At 51.6% G+C, this 23,485-nt stretch overlaps 1 protein-coding gene across 1 annotated transcript in view; it reads right to left on the bottom strand.

Annotated features, from left to right (window-relative positions):
• Itpr2 (inositol 1,4,5-trisphosphate receptor type 2) overlaps positions 1-23,485 on the bottom strand; it is a 190,111-nt gene that overhangs the window by 25,483 nt on the left and 141,143 nt on the right. Inside the window, exons 44-48 of the mRNA XM_042671372.1 lie at positions 21,520-21,615; positions 19,210-19,332; positions 12,788-12,892; positions 10,515-10,707; positions 8,604-8,729 (exon numbers count right to left, since the gene is read on the bottom strand). Coding sequence (XP_042527306.1) covers positions 8,604-8,729; positions 10,515-10,707; positions 12,788-12,892; positions 19,210-19,332; positions 21,520-21,615 — 643 coding nt within the window. The remainder of the gene's footprint in view (positions 1-8,603; positions 8,730-10,514; positions 10,708-12,787; positions 12,893-19,209; positions 19,333-21,519; positions 21,616-23,485) is intronic.

Below are 23,485 nucleotides of genomic sequence, written 5' to 3'. Positions count from 1 at the left end.
GCTCTCCACAGGTCTCTCTCCTCTCCACAGGCCTCTCTGCTCTCCACAGGCCTCTCTCCTCTCCACAGGTCTCTCTCCTCTCCACAGGTCTCTCTCCTCTCCACAGGCCTCTCTTCTCCACAGGCCTCTCTCCTCTCCACAGGCCTCTCTGCTCTCCACAGGTCTCTCCCCTCTCCACAGGCCCCTCTCCTCTCCACAGGCCTCTCTCCTCTCCACAGGCCTCTCTCCTCTCCACATGCCTCTGTGCTCTCCACAGGCCTCTCTCCTCTCCACAGGCCTCTCTGCTCTCCACAGGCCTCTCTCCTCTCCACAGGCCTCTCTGCTCTCCACAGGCCTCTCTCCTCTCCACAGGCCTCTCTGCTCTCTACAGGCCTCTCTGCTCTCCACAGGCCTCTCTCCTCTCCACAGGCCTCTCTGCTCTCCACAGGCCTCTCTCCTCTCCACAGGCCTCTCTGCTCTCTACAGGCCTCTCTGCTCTCCACAGGCCTCTCTCCTCTCCACAGGCCTCTCTCCTCTCCACAGGCCTCTCTCCTCTCCACAGGCCTCACTCCTCTCCACAGGCCTCTCTCCTCTCCACAGGTCTCTCTCCTCTCCACAGGCCTCTCTCCTCTCCACACGCCTCTCTCCTCTCCACAGGCCTCTGTGCTCTCCACAGGCCTCTCTCCTCTCCACAGGCCTCTCTCCTCTCCACAGGCCTCTCTGCTCTCCACAGGCCTCTCTGCTCTCCACAGGCCCCTCTCCTCTCCACAGGTCTCTCTGCTCTCCACAGGCCTCTCTGCTCTCCACAGGCCTCTCTCCTCTCCACAGGCCTCTCTGCTCTCCACAGGTCTCTCTCCTCTCCACAGGTCTCTCTGGTCTCCACAGGCCTCTCTGCTCTCCACAGGCCTCTCTGCTCTCCACAGGCCTCTCTGCTCTCCACAGGCCTCTCTGCTCTCTACAGGCCTCTCTGCTCTCCACAGGCCTCTCTCCTCTCCACAGGCCTCTGTGCTCTCCACAGGCCTCTCTCCTCTCCACAGGCCTCTCTCCTCTCCACAGGCCTCTCTGCTCTCCACAGGCCTCTCTCCTCTCCACAGGCCTTTCTGCTCTCCACAGGTCTCTCTGCTCTCCACAGGCCTCTCAGCTCTCCACAGGCCTCTCTGCTCTCCACAGGCCTCTCTCCTCTCCACAGGCCTCTCTCCTCTCCACAGGCCTCTCTGCTCTCCACAGGCCTCTCTCCTCTCCACAGGTCTCTCTGCTCTCCACAGGCCTCTCTGCTCTCCACAGGCCTCTCTGCTCTCTACAGGCCTCTCTGCTCTCCACAGGCCTCTCTCCTCTCCACAGGCCTCTCTGCTCTCCACAGGTCTCTCTCCTCTCCACAGGCCTCTCTCCTCTCCACAGGCCTCTCTCCTCTCCACAGGCCTCTCTCCTCTCCACAGGCCTCTGTGCTCTCCACAGGCCTCTCTCCTCTCCACAGGCCTCTCTCCTCTCCACAGGCCTCTCTGCTCTCCACAGGCCTCTCTCCTCTCCACAGGCCTTTCTGCTCTCCACAGGCCTCTCTGCTCTCCACAGGCCTCTCAGCTCTCCACAGGCCTCTCTGCTCTCCACAGGCCTCTCTCCTCTCCAGAGGCCTCTCTCCTCTCCACAGGCCTCTGTGCTCTCCACAGGCCTCTCTCCTCTCCACAGGCCTCTCTCCTCTCCACAGGCCTCTCTGCTCTCCACAGGTCTCTCTGCTCTCCACAGGCCTCTCTCCTCTCCACAGGTCTCTCTGCTCTCCACAGGCCTCTCTCCTCTCCACAGGCCTCTCTGCTCTCCACAGGCCCCTCTCCTCTCCACAGGCCCCTCTCCTCTCCACAGGCCCCTCTCCTCTCCACAGGCCTCTCTCCTCTCCACAGGCCTCTCTCCTCTCCACAGGCCTCTCTGCTCTCCACAGGCCTCTCTGCTCTCCACAGGTCTCTCTCCTCTCCACAGGCCTCTCTCCTCTCCACAGGCCTCTCTCCTCTCCACAGGCCTCTCTCCTCTCCACAGGCCTCTCTGCTGTCCACAGGCCTCTCTCCTCTCCACAGGCCTCTCTGCTCTCCACAGGCCTCTCTCCTCTCCACAGGCCTCTCTCCTCTCCACAGGCCTGTCTCCTCTCCACAGGCCTCTCTGCTCTCCACAGGCCTCTCTCCTCTCCACAGGCCTCTCTCCTCTCTCCACAGGCCTCTCTCCTCTCCACAGGCCTCTCTGTTCTCCACAGCCCTCTCTGCTCTCCACAGGCCTCTCTCCTCTCCACAGGTCTCTCTCCTCTCCACAGGTCTCTCTCCTCTCTCCACAGGTCTCCCTCCTCTCCACAGGCCTCTCTCCTCTCCACAGGCCTCTGTGCTCTCCACAGGCCTCTCTGCTCTCCACAGGCCTCTCTGCTCTCCACAGGTCTCTCTCCTCTCCACAGGCCTCTCTCCTCTCCACAGGTCTCTCTCCTCTCCACAGGTCTCTCTCCTCTCCACAGGCCTCTCTCCTCTCCACAGGTCTCTCTCCTCTCTCCACAGGCCTCTCTGCTCTCCACAGGTCTCTCTCCTCTCCACAGGCCTCTCTGCTCTCCACAGGCCTCTCTCCTCTCCACAGGTCTCTCTCCTCTCCACAGGTCTCTCTCCTCTCCACAGGCCTCTCTTCTCCACAGGCCTCTCTCCTCTCCACAGGCCTCTCTGCTCTCCACAGGCCTCTCTCCTCTCCACAGGCCCCTCTCCTCTCCACAGGCCTCTCTCCTCTCCACAGGCCTCTCTCCTCTCCACATGCCTCTGTGCTCTCCACAGGCCTCTCTCCTCTCCACAGGCCTCTCTGCTCTCCACAGGCCTCTCTCCTCTCCACAGGCCTCTCTGCTCTCCACAGGCCTCTCTCCTCTCCACAGGCCTCTCTGCTCTCTACAGGCCTCTCTGCTCTCCACAGGCCTCTCTCCTCTCCACAGGCCTCTCTGCTCTCCACAGGCCTCTCTCCTCTCCACAGGCCTCTCTGCTCTCTACAGGCCTCTCTGCTCTCCACAGGCCTCTCTCCTCTCCACAGGCCTCTCTCCTCTCCACAGGCCTCTCTCCTCTCCACAGGCCTCACTCCTCTCCACAGGCCTCTCTCCTCTCCACAGGTCTCTCTCCTCTCCACAGGCCTCTCTCCTCTCCACAGGCCTCTCTCCTCTCCACAGGCCTCTCTCCTCTCCACAGGCCTCTGTGCTCTCCACAGGCCTCTCTCCTCTCCACAGGCCTCTCTCCTCTCCACAGGCCTCTCTGCTCTCCACAGGCCTCTCTGCTCTCCACAGGCCCCTCTCCTCTCCACAGGTCTCTCTGCTCTCCACAGGCCTCTCTGCTCTCCACAGGCCTCTCTCCTCTCCACAGGCCTCTCTGCTCTCCACAGGTCTCTCTCCTCTCCACAGGCCTCTCTGCTCTCCACAGGCCTCTCTGCTCTCCACAGGCCTCTCTGCTCTCCACAGGCCTCTCTGCTCTCCACAGGCCTCTCTGCTCTCTACAGGCCTCTCTGCTCTCCACAGGCCTCTCTCCTCTCCACAGGCCTCTGTGCTCTCCACAGGCCTCTCTCCTCTCCACAGGCCTCTCTCCTCTCCACAGGCCTCTCTGCTCTCCACAGGCCTCTCTCCTCTCCACAGGCCTTTCTGCTCTCCACAGGTCTCTCTGCTCTCCACAGGCCTCTCAGCTCTCCACAGGCCTCTCTGCTCTCCACAGGCCTCTCTCCTCTCCACAGGCCTCTCTCCTCTCCACAGGCCTCTCTCCTCTCCACAGGTCTCTCTGCTCTCCACAGGCCTCTCTGCTCTCCACAGGCCTCTCTGCTCTCTACAGGCCTCTCTGCTCTCCACAGGCCTCTCTCCTCTCCACAGGCCTCTCTGCTCTCCACAGGTCTCTCTCCTCTCCACAGGCCTCTCTCCTCTCCACAGGCCTCTCTCCTCTCCACAGGCCTCTCTCCTCTCCACAGGCCTCTGTGCTCTCCACAGGCCTCTCTCCTCTCCACAGGCCTCTCTCCTCTCCACAGGCCTCTCTGCTCTCCACAGGCCTCTCTCCTCTCCACAGGCCTTTCTGCTCTCCACAGGCCTCTCTGCTCTCCACAGGCCTCTCAGCTCTCCACAGGCCTCTCTGCTCTCCACAGGCCTCTCTCCTCTCCAGAGGCCTCTCTCCTCTCCACAGGCCTCTGTGCTCTCCACAGGCCTCTCTCCTCTCCACAGGCCTCTCTCCTCTCCACAGGCCTCTCTGCTCTCCACAGGTCTCTCTGCTCTCCACAGGCCTCTCTCCTCTCCACAGGTCTCTCTGCTCTCCACAGGCCTCTCTCCTCTCCACAGGCCTCTCTGCTCTCCACAGGCCCCTCTCCTCTCCACAGGCCCCTCTGCTCTCCACAGGCCCCTCTCCTCTCCACAGGCCTCTCTCCTCTCCACAGGCCTCTCTCCTCTCCACAGGCCTCTCTGCTCTCCACAGGCCTCTCTGCTCTCCACAGGTCTCTCTCCTCTCCACAGGCCTCTCTCCTCTCCACAGGCCTCTCTCCTCTCCACAGGCCTCTCTCCTCTCCACAGGCCTCTCTGCTGTCCACAGGCCTCTCTCCTCTCCACAGGCCTCTCTGCTCTCCACAGGCCTCTCTCCTCTCCACAGGCCTCTCTCCTCTCCACAGGCCTGTCTCCTCTCCACAGGCCTCTCTGCTCTCCACAGGCCTCTCTCCTCTCCACAGGTCTCTCTCCTCTCCACAGGCCTCTCTCCTCTCCACAGGCCTCTCTGCTCTCCACAGGTCTCTCTGCTCTCCACAGGTCTCTCTGCTCTCCACAGGCCTCTCTGCTCTCCACAGGCCTCTCTGCTCTCCACAGGCCTCTCTCCTCTCCACAGGTCTCTCTCCTCTCCACAGGACTCTCTGCTCTCCACAGGCCTCTCTGCTCAGCACAGGCCTCTCTGCTCTCCACAGGTCTCTCTCCTCTCCACACGTCTCTCTGCTCTCCACAGGCCTCTCCTCTCCACAGGCCTCTCTGCTCTCCACAGGCCTCTCTTCTCCACAGGTCTCTCTCCTCTCCACAGGCCTCTCTGCTCTCCACAGGCCTCTCTCCTCTCCACAGGTCTCTCTGTTCTCCACAGGCCTCTTTGCTCTCCACAGGCCTCTCTCCTCTCCACAGGCCTCTCTCCTCTCCACAGGCCTCTCTCCTCTCCACAGGTCTCTCTCCTCTCCACAGGTCTCTCTCTGCTCTCCACAGGCCTCTCTGCTCTCCACAGGTCTCTCTCCTCTCCACAGGTCTCTCTCCTCTCTCCACAGGCCTCTCTGCTCTCCACAGGTCTCTCTCCTCTCCACAGGCCTCTCTGCTCTCCACAGGCCTCTCTCCTCTCCACAGGTCTCTCTCCTCTCTCCACAGGTCTCCCTCCTCTCTACAGGCCTCTCTCCTCTCCAAAGGCCTCTTTCCTCTCCACAGGCCTCTGTGCTCTCCACAGGCCTCTCTCCTCTCCACAGGCCTCTCTCCTCTCCACAGGCCTCTCTGCTCTCCACAGGCCTCTCTGCTCTCCACAGGCCTCTCTGCTCTCCACAGGCCTCTCTGCTCTCCACAGGCCTCTCTCCTCTCCACAGGCCTCTCTGCTCTCCACAGGCCTCTCTCCTCTCCACAGGCCTCTCTCCTCTCCACAGGTCACTCTGCTCTCCACAGGTCTCTCTGCTCTCCACAGGCCTCTCTCCTCTCCACAGGCCTCTCTGCTCTCCACAGGCCTCTCTCCTCTCCACAGGACTCTGCTCTCCACAGGTCTCTCTCCTCTCCACAGGTCTCTCTGCTCTCCACAGGTCTCTCTCCTCTCCACAGGCCTCTCTCCTCTCCACAGGCCTCTCTCCTCTCCACAGGTCTCTCTGCTCTCCACAGGTCTCTCTCCTCTCCACAGGCCTCTCTGCTCTCCACAGGCCTCTCTGCTCTCCACAGGCCTCTCTGCTCTCCACAGGCCTCTCTGCTCTCCACAGGCCTCTCTCCTCTCCACAGTCCTCTCTGCTCTCCACAGGCCTCTCTCCTCTCCACAGGCCTCTCTCCTCTCCACAGGCCTCTCTCCTCTCCACAGGTCTCTCTGCTCTCCACAGGTCACTCTGCTCTCCACAGGTCTCTCTGCTCTCCACAGGCCTCTCTCCTCTGCACAGGCCTCTCTGCTCTCCACAGGTCTCTCTGCTCTCCACAGGTCACTCTGCTCTCCACAGGTCTCTCTGCTCTCCACAGGCCTCTCTCCTCTCCACAGGCCTCTCTGCTCTCCACAGGCCTCTCTGCTCTCCACAGGCCTCTCTCCTCTCCACAGTCCTCTCTGCTCTCCACAGGCCTCTCTCCTCTCCACAGTCCTCTCTGCTCTCCACAGGCCTCTCTCCTCTCCACAGGCCTCTCTGCTCTCCACAGGCCTCTCTCCTCTCCACAGGCCTCTCTCCTCTCCACAGGTCTCTCTGCTCTCCACAGGTCTCTCTCCTCTCCACAGGCCTCTCTCCTCTCCACAGGCCTCTCTGCTCTCCACAGGCCTCTCTCCTCTCCACAGTCCTCTCTGCTCTCCACAGGCTTCTCTCCCCTCCACAGGCCTCTCTCCTCTCCACAGGTCTCTCTGCTCTCCACAGGCCTCTCTGCTCTCCACAGGCCTCTCTCCTCTCCACAGGCCTCTCTCCTCTCCACAGGCCTCTCTGCTCTCCACAGGCCTCTCTGCTCTCCACAGGCCTCTCTGCTCTCCACAGGCCTCTCTGCTCTCCACAGGTCTCTCTCCTCTCCACAGGCCTCTCTGCTCTCCACAGGCCTCTCCTCTCCACAGACCTCTCTGCTCTCCACAGGCCTCTCCTCTCCACAGGCCTCTCTGCTCTCCACAGGTCTCTCTCCTCTCCACAGGCCTCTCCTCTCCACAGCCTCCTCCACAGGCTTCTCCGTGGGCTTCTCCACTCTCCACAGGCTTCTCCACAGGCTTCTCTGCAGCCTCTCTGCTCTTCACAGGCTTCTCCTCGGGCCTCTCTCCTCTCCATAGGCTTCTCCACGGGCTTCTGCGCCCTCCACAGGCTTCTCCGCGGGCTTCTCCACTCTCCACAGGCTTCTCTGCTCTCCACTGGCCTCTCCGCTCTCCACTGGCCTCTCCGCTCTCCACAGGCTTCTCCGCGGGCCTCTCCACTCTCCACAGGCTTCTCCGCGGGCCTCTCCGCTCTCCACAGGCTTCTCCATGGGCCTCTTGGTTCTTCACAGGCCTCAGGCCTCTCCGCCTGGCTGCACCACTCTGGGAGGCCCCTCTCTTGCAGCCTCTTGTGGTGTGTCTGTCTCTCTTTCTGTATCCCTCCCCAGAGCAAGCAGCCTAAGTATATCAGGTGTCTCCCCCCCCCCCCCAGCGGCCAGCATGGATGGTGGTGACATCGGCATGGGGCAGGACTTCCCGCCCCTCTGGTTTTCACACTTTGCCAAGAAAGTCTCAGTAGCTCTAAAGGTTAGCAGGCTGGAAAACACACCTGGAGGAAACACACACAGCCCAAACCCTGTGCCAGCCCATTCCATACTGGGCTAGATGACTTTGAGAAAAAGAGATTAAAGTCTGTGTGTTCATCTGAGATCTTTTACTGGTTATTGATTCAGGATGTACCATATTATTTCTTTGTGTGTGTGTATATGTCAATCCTGAGGCTTGAACTCAGAGCCTGGGCACTGTCTCTGAGCCTCTGTGACAAGGCTAGCACTCTACCATTTTGAGCCACAGTTTCACTTGCAGCTTTTTAGTGCTTCATTGGAGAGAAGAGTCTTAAAGACTCTCTTGCTCAGGCTGTCTTTGAACCACAATTCTTAGATCTCAGTCTCCTGAGTAGCTGGGATTATAGGCATAAGCTACTGGCACCCGGCTAGTTTCTCTTAATTTAGGCATTTATCTCATCTTTGGCTTTCATATGTTTCATAAATTTGAAAAACACTCTTCTACTATCTTGTAGAATGACTCATTTGGGGTCTGTCTGAAATTTCCCAAATTGAAATTACGCCAAATTTTTTTGGCAGAGTCCTGGCTAGAGCTATGTATCAGGATTCAATGATTACTTCATTAAAGCAATTTCTCTATTTCAAAACTACTCCTTGTCCTTTTCTTAATAGGTAAATATATTGTGAGGAGATGCTTTAAGACTACAGTCAATCTCTTCATGTTTTTCATTATGTGATCAACCATTATTTTAGTATCTGTTGATGAGTCTGACAACTGTGGTATTTGTCAAATGGCAACAATCTATTTCCATTATTGCTCACACAGTTTATTAACTAGAATACAATTATTAAAAAACAAAAATCTCTCAGCTAAGCACAGGTAGCTCACGCCAGTAAGTTTCTCAGGAAGCTGAGGTTTTAGGATTACAGTTCAAAGCCAGGCTGAGGATATAAGTAAATAATACTCTTACCTCCAATGAACTAGCAAAAAGCAAAACTTGGAGGTGTGGCTCAAGTGGTAGAGAACCAGCCTCAAGTGAAAAAGACAAGCAAGAGAGCAAGGCTGTGAGTTCAAGTCCTACTATTGGTGCACACACACGCACACACGCACGCACATGCACATGCGCACACACACACACACAAACGGAAGTCTCTCGTCTGGACGCTCTGTGTAATTTCAGGATTGCTTTAGAACACTGTGCTATGCATCCTGTGAGGAAGGGTGAGCTCTTACCTTCATCTCCATCATCTCCAAATGGGTAGAACAGGGCGACAGCGAGATTGATGAACACGGCCAGGTTGAAGGAAATGCTTCCCCACAGGGAGATGTGCCTCGAGAACCAGAACAGGGTGGGGTTACCTGAGAAACAGCCAGGGCGGGGCCAGGACAGAAAAGAAACTTTCATTTCAACTCATGGTGTACTGAATGCAGCTTCATGCACTGTAAGAAAACACTTCCAGGAACATCAACGGTGGCTTACGTGGGAAAGTTTCTTAAAATTAATCACTTCTGCCAGGCACCAGTGGCTCACACCTGTGATCCTAGCTACTCAAGAGGTTGAGATCTGAGGATCCTGGTTTGAACCCAGACAGGAAAGTCCGTGAGACTCCTATCTCCAGTGAACCACCAGAAAACTGAAAGTGACACTGTGGCTCAAAGTAGTAGAGCACTAGCCTTGAGCAAAAAGAGCTCAGGGACAGCATCCAGGCCCTGAGTTCAAACCCCACGACTGACCAAAGTAATAATAATAATAATAACTTTTGTATTGCTTTTCTATCTGACTCCTTCTTAATCCTATGTCCACTTTTCTGGCTGTTGTTTACTTTTATTTATTTATTTTGGGGGATGGATAGTAGGGCTTGAATTCAGGGCCTACCTGGGCTCTGTCCCTGAGGTTTTCTTGCTCAAGGCTGGTGCTCTACATTGAGCTACAACACCACTTCCAGCTTTTTTGCTAATTAATTGGAGGTAGGAGTCTCCTGAACTTTTCTGCCCAGGCTGGCACCAAACCATGATCCTCAGGTCTCAGACTCCTGAGTAGCTGAAATTATAGTCATGAGCCACCAGTGCCAGACTCAGAAAAGATACTTCTATAGTAATTTCCTCTTATGTGTCCCCAGAGCTAATGAGGACCCAGTTTAGCAGCTGCCTATGACTCCTTTTAGTAAAATGGTGTCCCTGTATCCATGGTAACATGACCTCTAAACTGGCTGTAATCCCATGCTTTAAAGACAGAAATTACTAGCAAAGGTGAGCTGCTCATAAGAATTCCTGTAACAGGAAGAGACTCCGTGGGGGAGGGGGGAGTGGGAGAAAAATGAGGGGGGGGTAACAATGTTTGACAAGAAATGGACTCATTGCCTTACATAACAGTGATCCCTCTGTACATCACCTTGACAGTAACATTAATTTTTTGTTGTTGTTGGTCAGGGGCTTGAACTCTGGGCCTGGGTGCTGTCCCTCAGATCTTCAGCTCAAGGTGAGTGCTCTACCACTTGAGCCACAGCACCACTGGTTTTTGTGGTTTTCTAGTGGTTTACTGGAGATAAGAGTCTCACAGACTTTCCTGCCAGGGCTGGCTTTGAACTGCGACCCTCAGGTCTCAGCCTCCTGAGTAGCGAGGATGACAGGCGGGAGCCACCAGCGCCTGGCAAAATTAAAAAAATACTTTCAACTGAAAAAAAATTCCTATAACACAAATTCTCATGGAAATCTGAGTCTCAGCACTGGAGCACAGAACTGCTTGCCGGGAGCTGCTGATTTATGATGTTTGTCCACTTCCAATTGTAACAGTTTGCCAACAACCTGGTGGGTTTGGAAGAATTCACATCTGGGCTCTGTGTCGCGCCTGTCATCCCAGCCACTTGGGGCTGAGATCCGAGGGCCACAGGATACACCCAGTGTGGCAAAAAGGTCTGGGAGACTCTTAGCTCCAATGAGCCAGCAAAAAGCTGGGAGTAGAGCCGTGGTTCAAGTGACAGAGCACTAGGCTTGAGCACAAGAAGCTCAGAGACAGCGTCCAGGCCCAGGGTTCAAACTCTAGAAAACACACAGGTTTACATGGCTTGCTGTCATGTATCTAATGTGCTGAGCTACTACCATTTACGCACAAACCCGTGGCTTCAGCTGGATGAGTACACTCACTCCTGATTTTCTTCTGCCACTTCATCTCGTTGTAGAGATCCTCCGTTTGCTGGAAGAAGTCGTTCACCTTGCTTCCTTGCTCATCCCGCTCTGTCGTGTTGAACACGCGGGACTTGGACTCTCGCGTGAGGAATTCACAGATGCTGGGCACAGGGAAAACTATCTGCTCCATGGTCCGGTCAGGCCGAACAATCTGAAAACATCCATTCATTTATAGTTGATAAACTGATTTTCAGTAATATCAGTTATCGTAATTATGTTCCATTCACCCTGCGAAGCGGGGGGGGGTGGGGGGTTGTTTGGGTGCTACTCCTGAGGCTTGAACTCAGGGCCTGGACACTGTTCCTGAGAACACTTTCAATTAACTAGCACTCTACCATTTGAGACATAGCTCCCTCCACTTCTGGCTTTTTGTTTTGTTTTGGTGTAATCGGTTGTGGGGCTTGAACTCAGGGATTGGGAGCTGTTCCTGAGCCTTTTTGTGCTCAAGCACATGTTACCACTTGAGCCACAGCTCCACTTCCATTTTTTGAGTGGTTCATTGGAAGGACTTTCGTGGCCAAGTTGGCTTTGAACCGTGATCCTCAGATCTCAGCCTCCTGAGTAGCTAGGATTACAGGCATGAGCCAGTGGTGCCCAGCTCACTTCTGGGTTTTTGATAGTTACTTAGAGAAAGGAGTCTCCACGGTCTTTCGTGCCTGGGCTGGATCTGAACCACAATCCTCAGATCTCAGCCCCTTGAGTAGCTAGGATTGCAGGTGTGAACCAATGGCATATGGCCCATCTTGTTTAGGTTTTATAAATACAAGGATGTAAATATAAACACCTGATCCTGTGTCACGTTGGAGAGTTGATGTACATGAAGCTCACAGTATTTCATTGTGATCAATATTGGTAAATTACTGCAGGCTGGAAATGGGGAGGGGAGATTCACTGAAGGGCACCTGTGAGCTGTACTGTGGACAAACACGAGAACTAGTGTCTGTGGAGAACTTGTGGGCACCAAAGCCTTTTAGCATTCAATAACTTCTCTTTAGAAGTTATTATGGCAGGTAATTGGTTATAATCTATCAGAACCAACTAATGAGACTATGCAATCTAGCCAGGCATAGGGGCTCATGCCTGTAATTCGAGCTGCTCAGGTAGGCTGAGACCAGAGGAAGGCAAAAAACAAAAAAAAAGTGTGCAAGATTCTACAGCTGAAGAATCAGTAAAATGGCTGGCTGGAGGCCTGACTCAAGTGGCAGAGCACCAGCCTTGAGTGAAAAAGCCAAGGAGAGCTTGAAGCTTAGAGTTTGAGCCCCAGTACTGACAATAAAGAGTAAATAAATAAATACCTGCACAGTGTAAATGAGTCGTGATAAGCCTCAGCTCACTTCAACTGGATTAGTTCAGCCAGTAAGTGTCAAGATGATAATCAGGGTAGTGATAACAGATAGAGCTCCCAACACACAATGCTGAATCCATAAAGACCATGGGGCCGACTGCCATCAGCCACTAAGGCGTGACTCATTTTGGGGGTGAAGAGGCCAATGACCTGCTCTAGTTTATGACACCAACATGGAAACTTCATCTAGAGTTTTCCACATTTTCTATGCTTTAGACCATTAACACAGGCAGAGATATCTATTGTACTGTGCCTTCCTTTTTTGTTAAGGTTCAAAAATTGCTTTTGTAGGCAGGTGCCAATAGCTCATGCCTGTCATCCTAGAGCCTAGGGAGGCTGAGATCTGAGGATCGCAGTTCAAAGCCAGCCTGAGCAGGAAAGTCCATGGGACTCTTATCTCTAATGAACCACCAGAAAACCGGATGTGGGGCTGTGGCTCAAGTGGTAGAGCACTCGCCTTGAGCTGAAGAGCTGAGGGACAGCGTCCAGGCCCAGAGTTCAAGACCCATGGGTGACAAAAGTGTGTGTGTGTGTGCGTGTGTGTGTGTGTGTGTGTGTGTGCGTGTGAGAGAGTACTGAGGTGTGAACTCGGGGCCTCACGCTCTCCCCTGGCTTTTCCACTCAAGGCTGGCACTCTACCACTAGAACCACAGCTCCATGTCCGGCGTTTTGGTCATTAACTGGAAGTAAGAGTTTCAAGGACTCTCCTGACCAGGCTGGCTTCAAAGCTCGATCCTCATGTGTCTCAGTCCCCTGCATAGCAGGGATTAGAGGGGTGAGCACCAGCCCCTGGCTTGGACACTACCTCTTAGTGTATACCTTTCACTTCAATTACTCAATGCTGCCTAATCTCTCAGAGATAAAGCTATGGGGCTGGGATGGCTACCTCGATCTGGGCAGTGTGGCTGGCGTAATGCTTCAAGGCTTCGTCCCCATCTGGGTCGGACCCGGGTTTCAGCAAATGTTGCAGCAGCTTATTGTGGCAAGCCAGCTGAAGGGGGAGAAAGGATTTCAACAGTAAGGTGGCCAGGCCGCACAATCCCCTCCTTTGGCTTCACAGTGGTTGGTTACACTTCCGGAAAATACGTCTTGCCTATAAACATCATACATAATCAAGCCCAAAAGACCAACAATTAATACCTTGTGATTTTGATTAGGGCTTCATTGATCAAGAAATACCGTACTCATGAACTGGCATGTCAAACTGAAAACTCCTCCTAACAGACATAATGAGCCAGGCCTGGGACAAATACCTGTCAGCCCAGCTACTCAGGAGGCTGAGATCTGAGGATCATGGTTCAAAGCCAGCCCAGGCAGGAAAGTCTACGAGACTCTGATCTCCAATAAACCAGCAGGAAGCCACAAGTGGAGCTGTGGCTCAAGTGGTACAGCTAACCTTGAGCACAAAAGCTCTGGGACAATAGTCCTGAGTTCAAGCCCCAGGACCAATGCATGTGTGCATGCTCAAATACACACACACACACACACACACACACACACGTGCATGTGCACAAAAAAATTAAGACATGTCCTATGATTCTAAGTATGTGAAAATGGTACCAACACAGAGATTTGTTTGTTTGTTGTCCTAATTTGCAACTTGCTCAAAGTTCAACATACTTCCATACAAATCAATTCACATATACACCCAATCTTTCAAAGTAGCTAATTCCCTATCTATGCAAGCCTATTAAAAACATCCTGAAGAATAACTCTGTGAACCAGACTTTCAGTTCATTCTGAGGGGTTCTTGAAGTGCATTTCATCAGACAAATCTGTGCACTGTATACCTTGCCATATACACACCCTTTCATATGACTTTTTTAAAAGAGAAAAGCTCCTGAAGTAGGAACAGGGCCTTTGCTGTTCCTTTGTTTAATGTGTGTGTGTATGTGTGTGTGTGTGTGTGTGAGTATATGTGCGTGTGTGTATGAGAATGTATGTGTGTGTGTGTGTGTGCTGGTACTGTGACTTGAACTCAGGGCCTCATGTTTTTGCTTGGCTTTTTCTCTCCAGGCTGGCGCTATACTACTTGAGCCACATCTCCAGTGCTGGCTCCAGTCTCACGGCCTTTCCTGCCTGAGCTGGCTTTGAACTGTGATCCTCAGATCTCAGCCTCCTGGGTAGCTGGGATGACAGGCGTGAGCCCCTAGTGCTGGCTTCACTTACTTCCTTGGCATTTCCTGGGTGCAGGTCAGGGAGAGTGGAGCTGGCTCCACTGAATCCGTCTGACAACGCCAAGTAGGATTCTGGTTCTTGGACTTGTGGAGAAGTTAGGTAACCCTGGCTAGACGGACAGGGGCAGAAAGTGGCGCTGGTACCGTCTCCACCCTGGCGGGTGACCTGGGCACCTGCCTTTCAGGCTGCGGCGTCCCAGCCTCCATTCAAGACCCTGTGTGCTCTCAGTATCCCAGACCCTCTCTCAGACATGAAGAACAGCGTGACCCCGGCGTGGGTGGTGACAGTGTCCCTGTGCTGTCAGGAGAAAGGCTCAGCACGGCCTCCTGATGAGACTCCACCGCCCCATCCCGGGCCCCTGCGTCAAGTGCATTCCTCACGCCTGTCAGGGCTTCCTGTCTGCCCATCCGGGAGTTTGCATATAGCGCATTAAGAGATGCCAGAGTCTAAGTCTGCCATATGAGGACAAGGAGCGTGTATGCAAGGAGAGTCTCGGGGCACGCTCTTTTCGTAAAGCAGCTATTTTCCTATTTTGCTCAATAGAAGCTAATTTCTACAATATTCTATTGGTGACTGATTGACTGACTGTTGGTCAAGGGGCTTGGACGCAGGGCCTGGGCGCTGCCCCTGAGCTTTTCACTCAAAGCTAGAGCTCTACTCTGAGCCACAGCTCCACTTTTGGTTTTCTGGGGGTTCACTGGAGATCAGAGTCTCACGGACTTTGCTGCCAGGCTGGCTTCACATGGCCATCTGCAGATCTCAGCCTCCTGAGTAGCTGGGATGCAGGAATGACGGGCAAGAGCCGCCCATGCCTGACTCTACAATGTTCTAAAAGGCTTGTGCGTGGCAGAAATAATCATGGTTGAGTTAGGACAGGAAGGACAAAAGAGGAGGCAGGGAAGGAAATGAGAAGAGCTATGTCTACCCTGGGGCCAGACTAGCAGTCAATGAGGGAAGGAGGCAGAAAAGGGAAAGAAGTCTGTGGGAGCGTTTCTTTCTTTCTTTCTTTCTTTCTTTTTTGTCGGTCGTGGGGCTTGAACTCTGGGCCTGGGCGCTGTCCCTCAGCTCTTCAGCTCAAGGCGAGCGCTCTACCACTTGAGCTACAGCGCCACTTCCGGTTTTCTGGTGGTTTATTGGAGATAGGAGTCTCACGGTCTTTCCTGCCCGGGCTGGCTTTGAACCGCGATCCTCAGATCTCAGCCTCCTGAGTAGCTAGGATTACAGGCGTGAGCCACCAGCGCCCGGCTTCTTTCTTTCTTTCTTTTCTTCCTTCCTTCCTTCCTTCCTTCCTTTCTTCCTTCCTTCCTTCCTTTCTTCCTTCCTTCCTTTCTTCCTTTTTTTTTTCTTCTGAAGCTGTGGTCTGCAGACACGAGCAAAAAACCCCAGATATATGTTAAGTGGCAATTTGGGGCCCTATGCGAGACGGGAGGCAGGGATTTTGAAATGCAGTGGGTTTGGGAGACTCTACTTTTACAGCTCAGCATTGCACAGAATTTCTTGTAAGCAAGAATTGCACCTGCCCCTCCAATGCTGGGTTTTAGCTGACCACCACCTACGCACCGCTCTGCTTTTTTCCACCAATGCTGGGTTTTAGCTGACCACCACCTACGCACCGCTCTGCTTTTTTCCACCAATGCTGGGTTTAGCTGACCACCACCTACACACTGCTCTGCTTCCCTTCCTGCCATCTTGCTGGGCTCGCTCACGCTCCTGGCTCAGGCAGGACACGCTAACCTTCTCCCAATGAGTGGATTAATGTCTCCCCTTCCTATCAGTCAGCTCACTCTCATGGATTGCTTTAAATCCCGCAGTCACCCAAATGGAAGACAGACCTTCCAGTGTGCCCTCCTCCTCAGAAACGCAGTGTGTGTGTTTGTGTGTGCGTGCTGTGTGTGTGCCACCCATCTCCAGAAAGAATGGGACAAGACAAATGGAAAGATGGAAAATGCTCAGAGACGAATGGAAGGCTGGCTCTTCTTCAGAAGGATTTGCAAATGTGTGACACAGGAAGCATTCCGACGTCAAGAACACAAACATCAACAGGTTTGGTAAAGTCAGACTCATTTGTTTCAGTTTTTGGTTTGCCAGTCCTGAGGCTTGAATTCTAGGCTTGGGCTCTAGTGCTCAAGGCTGGGGCTCTCCCACTTGAGCCACAGCTCCACTGCGGGCCTTTTTGCTGGTTCATTGGAGGTAAGAGTCTCATAGCCTTTCCTATCTGGGCTGGCTTTGAACCCCAGATCTCAACCTCCTGAGTAGCTGAGATTACAGGCATGAGCCACCACTCATGGCTTCCACTCCTTGTTTCTTTGCTGTCTGTGGGTGTTTCTGCTGTAGAATGACTGGCAGAATTTGGTATTTGCAACAGATGGTGATTATAGAATCTAACCCTTCATGAAAAGTGGTGACGTTAAGTAAGCTCAGAGAGATCAATGGTGCAGGCTTTCCTCTCCTATGTGGAAGTTAGATCTAAAATGCAAACACATGGTAGCACACACGGGGTTAGATGCGCATAAACACAAACAGACTAATGGATGGCGCACTTAATGGAAGAGTCCAGTTGTATAACTAATAGACCATTAACAAAATGAATGCCGACAGCTGGAATCCGTGGTACTGCTGCGGGGGCCGGGGGCACACAATGGAGGAAGAACAGAAAAGAAAGGCAGTCACTCTATTCAACACACATTATGGAAAAATCAGACTAAGTAATTTGAGGGTAGGAGTGGGAGGGGAAAGATAAAGAATGATGGAGGGGTGACGTGGATCAAGATGCGCTGTACTCAGAACCAGAACCGCAACCGCTTTGTGCAACTACTCAGTGAGAATACATAGTCAAAACTCACAAACTAGCCAATGGGCTTCAGGCCTAAAATCACCGCCACAATCACCACCATGTGTGTCTGTGTGTGTGCATGCGTGCGTGTGTGTATGCGTGTATATATATGTATATATGTTATACCACATGTATTGTGTATGTGTGTGCATATATGTATATGTATTTATATGTATATGTTATATATAGAAATATAGATAAACAGACAAATAGATTTCTGAGGGATGCCTTATGAACCAACACAGTTTACATATCCATAACCGATCTTTTCTCATGGATAGCATAAATCCTCACAAGGGATTTCCCCAAACCATCCTCACTGTATAATTTAAGATAATTATGTGGTTGGGCCATAAATGGGAGCTATTTTGGGTTTGGTTATGGATAATTAGTTGCACTTCTCAGGGCTTAGTTTTCTTATGTCAACAATTTATCTTTTAGTATTATCGTCATACTGCTCCGCCGTATTTTTGTGTCTAAGTAATTCTGAAATGTGAAATTCATCAACAGCCCCCCAACAAGCCATTTCAAAGGCTGAGAAATCTCATCACGTAATTAATAGGACTCATATACTTGCATTATTGTCTTGTCTCTTACATTAGGAAAATCTATTTTCTGATATCACTTCAATAATATATAAATGTGTACTATTATGTCAGTTCACTTTCTTGCCCTGAAAGCCACCCCAGCTCATACTTCTACAATAAGTCTTCAGGATAAAATGTCATCTAGATAGTGATGCTTTCTTCATTTATGGTTGAACTAGAAAAACAAGTTAAATCTATCAACATAACAGGCAAAATGCATACAAGCACACACAGACATATATGTCACTATACTACATATCAATGTGCACGTTTTCGTTGGCTTATGGGTTTACTAATGTGGTTCTTTATGGCTTCATTTATAATCCATTTAGCTTTAAGCACTTGCTTAATAATGTTAAGGAATAAAAATGTAAACATTAAGAGATCCTTTCAAGGAAGTGGCGCTGTGGCTCAAGTGGTAGAGCGCTCGCCTTGAGCTGAAGAGCTGAGGGACAGCGCCCAGGCCCAGAGTTCAAGCCCCATGGCCAACAAAAAAGAAAAAGAAAAAAGAAAAAGATAATTTCAAACCTGAATGTGTTGGTGAAATGAAATGGATCAAATAATATTTACCAGGAATGGGACTTTTTTGCTGGTCCTGGGGCTTGAACTCAGCTGAGCCTCATTGCACTCAAGGCTAGCGCTCTACCACTTGAGACACAGAGCCACGCCGGGCTTTTCCTAAGTGGTTCATTGGAGATCAGTCTCATGGACTTTCCTGCCCAGGCTGGCTTCGAACCATGATCTTCAGAACTCAGCCTCCAGAGTAGCTGGGCTGACAGGTGCCCAGCTACAAATGGGAGTTCTGTAAGCCACAAAATGGCAGCAAAGAACTGAGAAAGCAGCCTTCTGATCATCCGGCAGAAGCAGTCAGCTGCCTTGCGCCACGGTGCTGGGAAGGTTTGTCCACCAACAGAGCAAAGAGAAGACAGCTGCCCGCTGGTGTCCCGACCAGACGGAAGCACACCCCACATTACCCGCACCTCCCCGTCCCTGCCCCTCCGCCCCAGGACGTCAGGGGGGTTATTTCTAATTAGGATGGTAAGGTGATTGCAGAGGTGTGGCAGTGACTGAGTCAGGTCATGAGTGCACACTTTTGGGGACAGTGTCCCCTCTTCCCTCCGTCCCCACCCACAGTGGTAGAGCTCATTCTCCACCTGGTGTCCAGTGAGGACCACGGCTGCCTTTGTCCACCCTCTGTCCCTCCATTGCTCTGCCCCCTTTGGCCTTCCAGAGACAGAGAGATGAACAAACAAGACAACAAGGAAAGGAAACAAAAACATCCACTGAGAGAAGACGCTCTTGTTTCCATTTCCTGGGTAAACGGCTGGCACCTCGGTGTTCCTCCTCAGCCCTCCCTCCTTCGGTCTCCCGTGAGGACCGCCTAGGGTCCTGCGGCATTTTAGTTTAGATCTAGCTTCCACACAGGAGAGAAGACACGGGCTGCTTGCGTTTCTGAGGTGAGCTGGGCTTCCCTCCCTGGACGTGATTCCATCTCCCTGCCTCTCAGGGAGCTGGTGGCTTTTGTGTTGTTGGGTTTGGACAGGGGGCTGTCTCTTCCCTCCTGCTCCAACAAGCCTTGGTAAAGAGCGGTTCTCCGTGGCCCGCGACCTGGCGGCCCCTGGAGAACTTGACCAGGTGTCAGGGGTTGGATTTGTTTTGCAACCCAAAGGCCAGAGACCGGAAGTAACACAAGGGTATAAAAGGAGGCACCTGATGGGCCAGGATGTAGATGTTGTGGCCGACGTCCTTCGGGGAAATGCCATCGTCGCGGCCCTCCTCCTCCCCGCGGTTGCCCTCCACACCCTGGCTGTAGGCGCTCTTCACCACGTCCACCTGGCGAGGAAAGAAATAGAATCAGACACAGGGGGGATTCATCCTGATTCCTCTTCCTGACGGCTGACACGCCCGCTCACCCGTCCTCACCTCCCGCCACACACACGTCAGACGGTAAGCAAGACATTAAAAGTGAAAAGTAGCCAGGGCGCGGGTGGCTCCCGCCTGTCATCCCAGCTACTCAGGAGGCTGAGATCTGAGGATCACAGTTCAAAGCCAGCCCGGGCAGGAAAGTCTGTGAGACTGATCTCCAGTAAACCACCAAAAAGCTGGAAGTGGTGCTGTGGCTCAAGCGGTAGAGCACCAGCCTTGAGCAAAACAGCTCAGCAAGAACATTTAGGCCTTGCCATCAAGCCCCAAGATTACCTCAAAAAAAAAAAAAAAAAAAAGGAAAAAGCTTTCTGAGACGGAAAAGCATAAAAGTTCTCAAACTATGAATATTCTCAGACACCGTGTTTGTTTGTTGACTAGCTTTGAACTCAGGGCTTCTGAGTTCCCTTAAGATTTCACACAAAGCGGGCGCTCTACGTTTGAGCCAAAGCTCCACCTCTGGTTTGTTTTTATGTTAACTAGAGATGAGTCTCGTGGACGTTCCTGCTCAGGCTGGCTTTGAACCTCTATCCTCGGATCTCAGCCTCCTGTTATTTGTTTTTAAGCAGCTTAATCATTGGGGAATCAAGTCTAGAGACACTCAGTCCCACACAGACTGGTGCGGTGTCAGCAAATCAGCATTGCCACACGATATCAGGTCGGGAACTATGGCAAAAGAAGTCTCTAGATGTTCGGCATTTAATCAGTTTTTGAAATAAATCGCATGTTTCACTGGGTAAGTGTTTTTGCTCTACAACCTGTTGAATCTATGATGTGATGCTTATAAATATGGAGGACATAACTGGACTCACGATTAAACTGAAACCAACTTTTCATTTTTTCTGGAAAGATGCATGTGGACATAGTTTAGGAGAGCGCGATGAGGAAAGTGCTTAGGATGAATACAACAATGAGGTGAGAACATTTCCACAAGGAGACCCGCAAATGGCTACAAGACACGGGCAGAGATGCTCAGCACCCTTCACCGCAACTGAAGTGCTCCTCAAGCAAGGTGAGCTTCCTCCGTGTCAACCCAGCCAGAAGGGTGACCTCAGGGAAGCCAAGAAACCACAACAGCTAGAGGGGATCGTAGAAGGGAGAGGAATCCTTTACTCTGTTGGTGGGACTGTAAATTAACGCAGCCACCGTGGAACTCAGTATGGAGGTTGCTTGAACACACACACACACACACACACACACACACACACTGAAAAACAACTAAAGATCCAGGTGCAGGCGGCTCACGCCTGTCATCCTAGCCACTCAGCAGGCTGAGATCTGAGGATCATGGGTTAAAGCCAGCCGGGGCAGCAAAGGAAAATCCAGTGAAAATCTCCAGTGAAGCTGAAAATCTTCCAGGAAGCTGGAAGTGGAGCCGTGGCTCCAGGTGGTGGAGCGCTAGCCTTGAGCAAAAGAGCTCAGGGATGGCGCCAAGTCCAGGTCCTGAGTTCAAGCCCCATGAACAACAAATATAAACAAATAAAAAATAAAACCTGAAGACTGACAGATCTACCGCAGCTGAAGGTACTGAACATACGGTTGAGACACCTGCACACCATCCTAATAAATCACAGCCGCTCACGCAGGGAGTCAGTGGTAGCGTGTATGCCCACTTCACCACTGAGAAAGCCAAGTAACACACACTCTCCCCCAGCTGCGACAGCCAGTCCCTAACAGGAAGACAGGCCTGTAAAGCAGGCTCGGGGGGGGGGGGGGCGGGGGGGCACCAGCTGGACGGAGCGGGGATGGGAGAGGATACGGGAGGAGCTGAATATGGAGGACGTGTATTTTACCCACGTTCACATACGGGACAAGGGAACTTGTGAGCCTGTTCTGAGGGGGGGGGAGGGGAAGGGATGGGTTTGATCAGGGAAAGTGATCAGGGCAAGAAAGCACTGATATGCAAATGATATGCTAATGAACACTGCATGGGAATAAAATATGCAAATGGCCACAGGGAAACAAAGAAACAAGAATCCCATGGCCCTACCAGCCTCTGCCCAGAAGGTCTGTGACGCATTCTAACAGCAGGTCGTGACGGGTTTGGTTTTGGAGATGCACACGGCACGCTCGCGCCTCTTTGGAAAGATTTCTTACCAGCTCCCGGGGTCTCATGTTGAAAAGAATTCTCTCTGCATTCTCGCTGTCATGTCTGCTTTCCATAATGGCCAGCAGAAGCTTGGAGGCATTGTTCTGGAAATAGGAATTGAGTTAATGCACAGGTTAAAACTGATCATGAAGTCACCGTCTCTTCAAGGTTTTTGTTTTCTTTCTTCCTTTCTTTTGTGTCAGTCCTGGGGCTTGAACTCAGGGCCTGGGCGCTGTCCTGTGCACTTTTGCTCAGGGCTGGCACTCTACCACTTCAGCCACAGCCCCACTTTAGCTTTTTTTGGTAGTTTATAAGACATAGGAGTCTCACAGACTTCTGCCTGGGCGGCTTCAAACCACAATCTCAGATCTCAGCCAACTGAGAAGCTAGGAATACAAGCGTGAGCTACCGGTGCCTGACTCAAATCATTTTAAGAGACTTCTATATCTAAATAGTCAACGTTAGAATAAAATACTAAATGGAACTGGCGTTTGGTCTAGGAAGATAATTGCCACCTGGATTTTGATAAAGGTGGTACAAATTAATTCTACTGAATGTTTGTAGTGCTGAATTCCACCCGACTCCTTCAGAAGTACATCCTAAAGACGTTCTCTCTCAGTGATTTATATCAGGAAAAACAATCAATGCTGATTGGTTGTAATGCACCAGGGCTACTAGCCCACCATGAACGCATTTTAGCACTGTGAAGGAAATTTTATTTTTTCTGTCTCATTTTTATTTTACTTGTATTTTTTGTTTTGCAGCTTCACACTAATCCTAAAAAAGTAAGGTTCTGGGCTCCGTGGAGAGTTTCACTCAGGAGAATCTAACGCAAACGGCATGCCAACAGCGGCAGAGCTCCGTAATGAGCTGGGCAGAGCAGACACACACGCATCCAGTCTCAGAGGGCGATCAGCAGCGTGGCATTGTCAAACCAATTTTCCTTTTCACGTTAGGTCAGAAGAACAGAGGGAAACCTTTGTAAATGACCTACTGAAATGTGAACCACTCTGCAAGCCTTGTACTTGCACAAACAGACCAAAAAGAAAAAAATTCAAATGTAAGTTTCAAACAGCAGAACTTTCTCCACAGGAAGCCGGATTCTTTAAAACAAAAGATAAAAAATGAAACCATCCTGCTTCCTTAAAACGTCAGTCCTCCATCTTCACAGACTAGTAAAGATGATAACAGATTTTCTTAATTCATAATTATATGCTAAAATCCATAACTATCTGCCAATTATATGCTGCTATGGTTAACGCTAGCTATGCACTAAATGAATACATAAAATATACTCAAACTTACAGATAATTGAGCAATCAGATCCAGAAGGGGATGATATCAAATGAACCTCAAAACTTCTAATAAAGCATCTCAATAATGCTACAGGAAATTTACTATTTAAAGCACTCCACGCATGAAATTCCCTGAAATTTGAACACACACCATTGTGTCTTAGAATCGCTGTTCTCCTGTTAATCAAGATGTACAAAAGATCAGCGTTCCTTTAATAAGGGGTGGTCACCCACTTCTTAAAGAACTATACCTAAAATATTTCCAGTACATTCACCAGGCACTGGTGGCTCTCACCTGTAATCCCAGCTACTCAGGAGGCTGAGATCTGAGGACTGCAGATTGAGGCCAGCCCAGGTAGCAAGGTCCATGAGACACTTATCTCTAATGAACTACCCCCTAAAAAGTGCCAGAAGTGGAGCTGTGGCTCTAGCCTTCAGTGAAGCAGTCAAGCGAGAGCTCCGGGCCCTGAGTTCGAGCCCCAGTACGGCACAATTTTTTTTCCTTTAAGGAGATTTAGAAAGAAGAGAGACCAACCTAAGCGTGCTCTTTTGCACGTTTTTTGAACTCTTTCACACTTTTGTACTCTCTTGACTTCCTAGATGGAATTTTCTAGTAGTTCAACATACACACGATAGTGAATGTTGGATATCCTTTCCATCTCTTTAGAGCAAAAAGAAC

The sequence above is a fragment of the Dipodomys spectabilis genome, unplaced genomic scaffold (assembly GCF_019054845.1).
Source record: "Dipodomys spectabilis isolate Male_0828 unplaced genomic scaffold, ASM1905484v1 ptg000613l, whole genome shotgun sequence".
NCBI lineage: Eukaryota > Metazoa > Chordata > Mammalia > Rodentia > Heteromyidae > Dipodomys > Dipodomys spectabilis.
The sequence above is the reverse complement of the archived record's forward strand: the minus strand, read 5'-3'. Positions and strand labels throughout refer to the sequence as shown.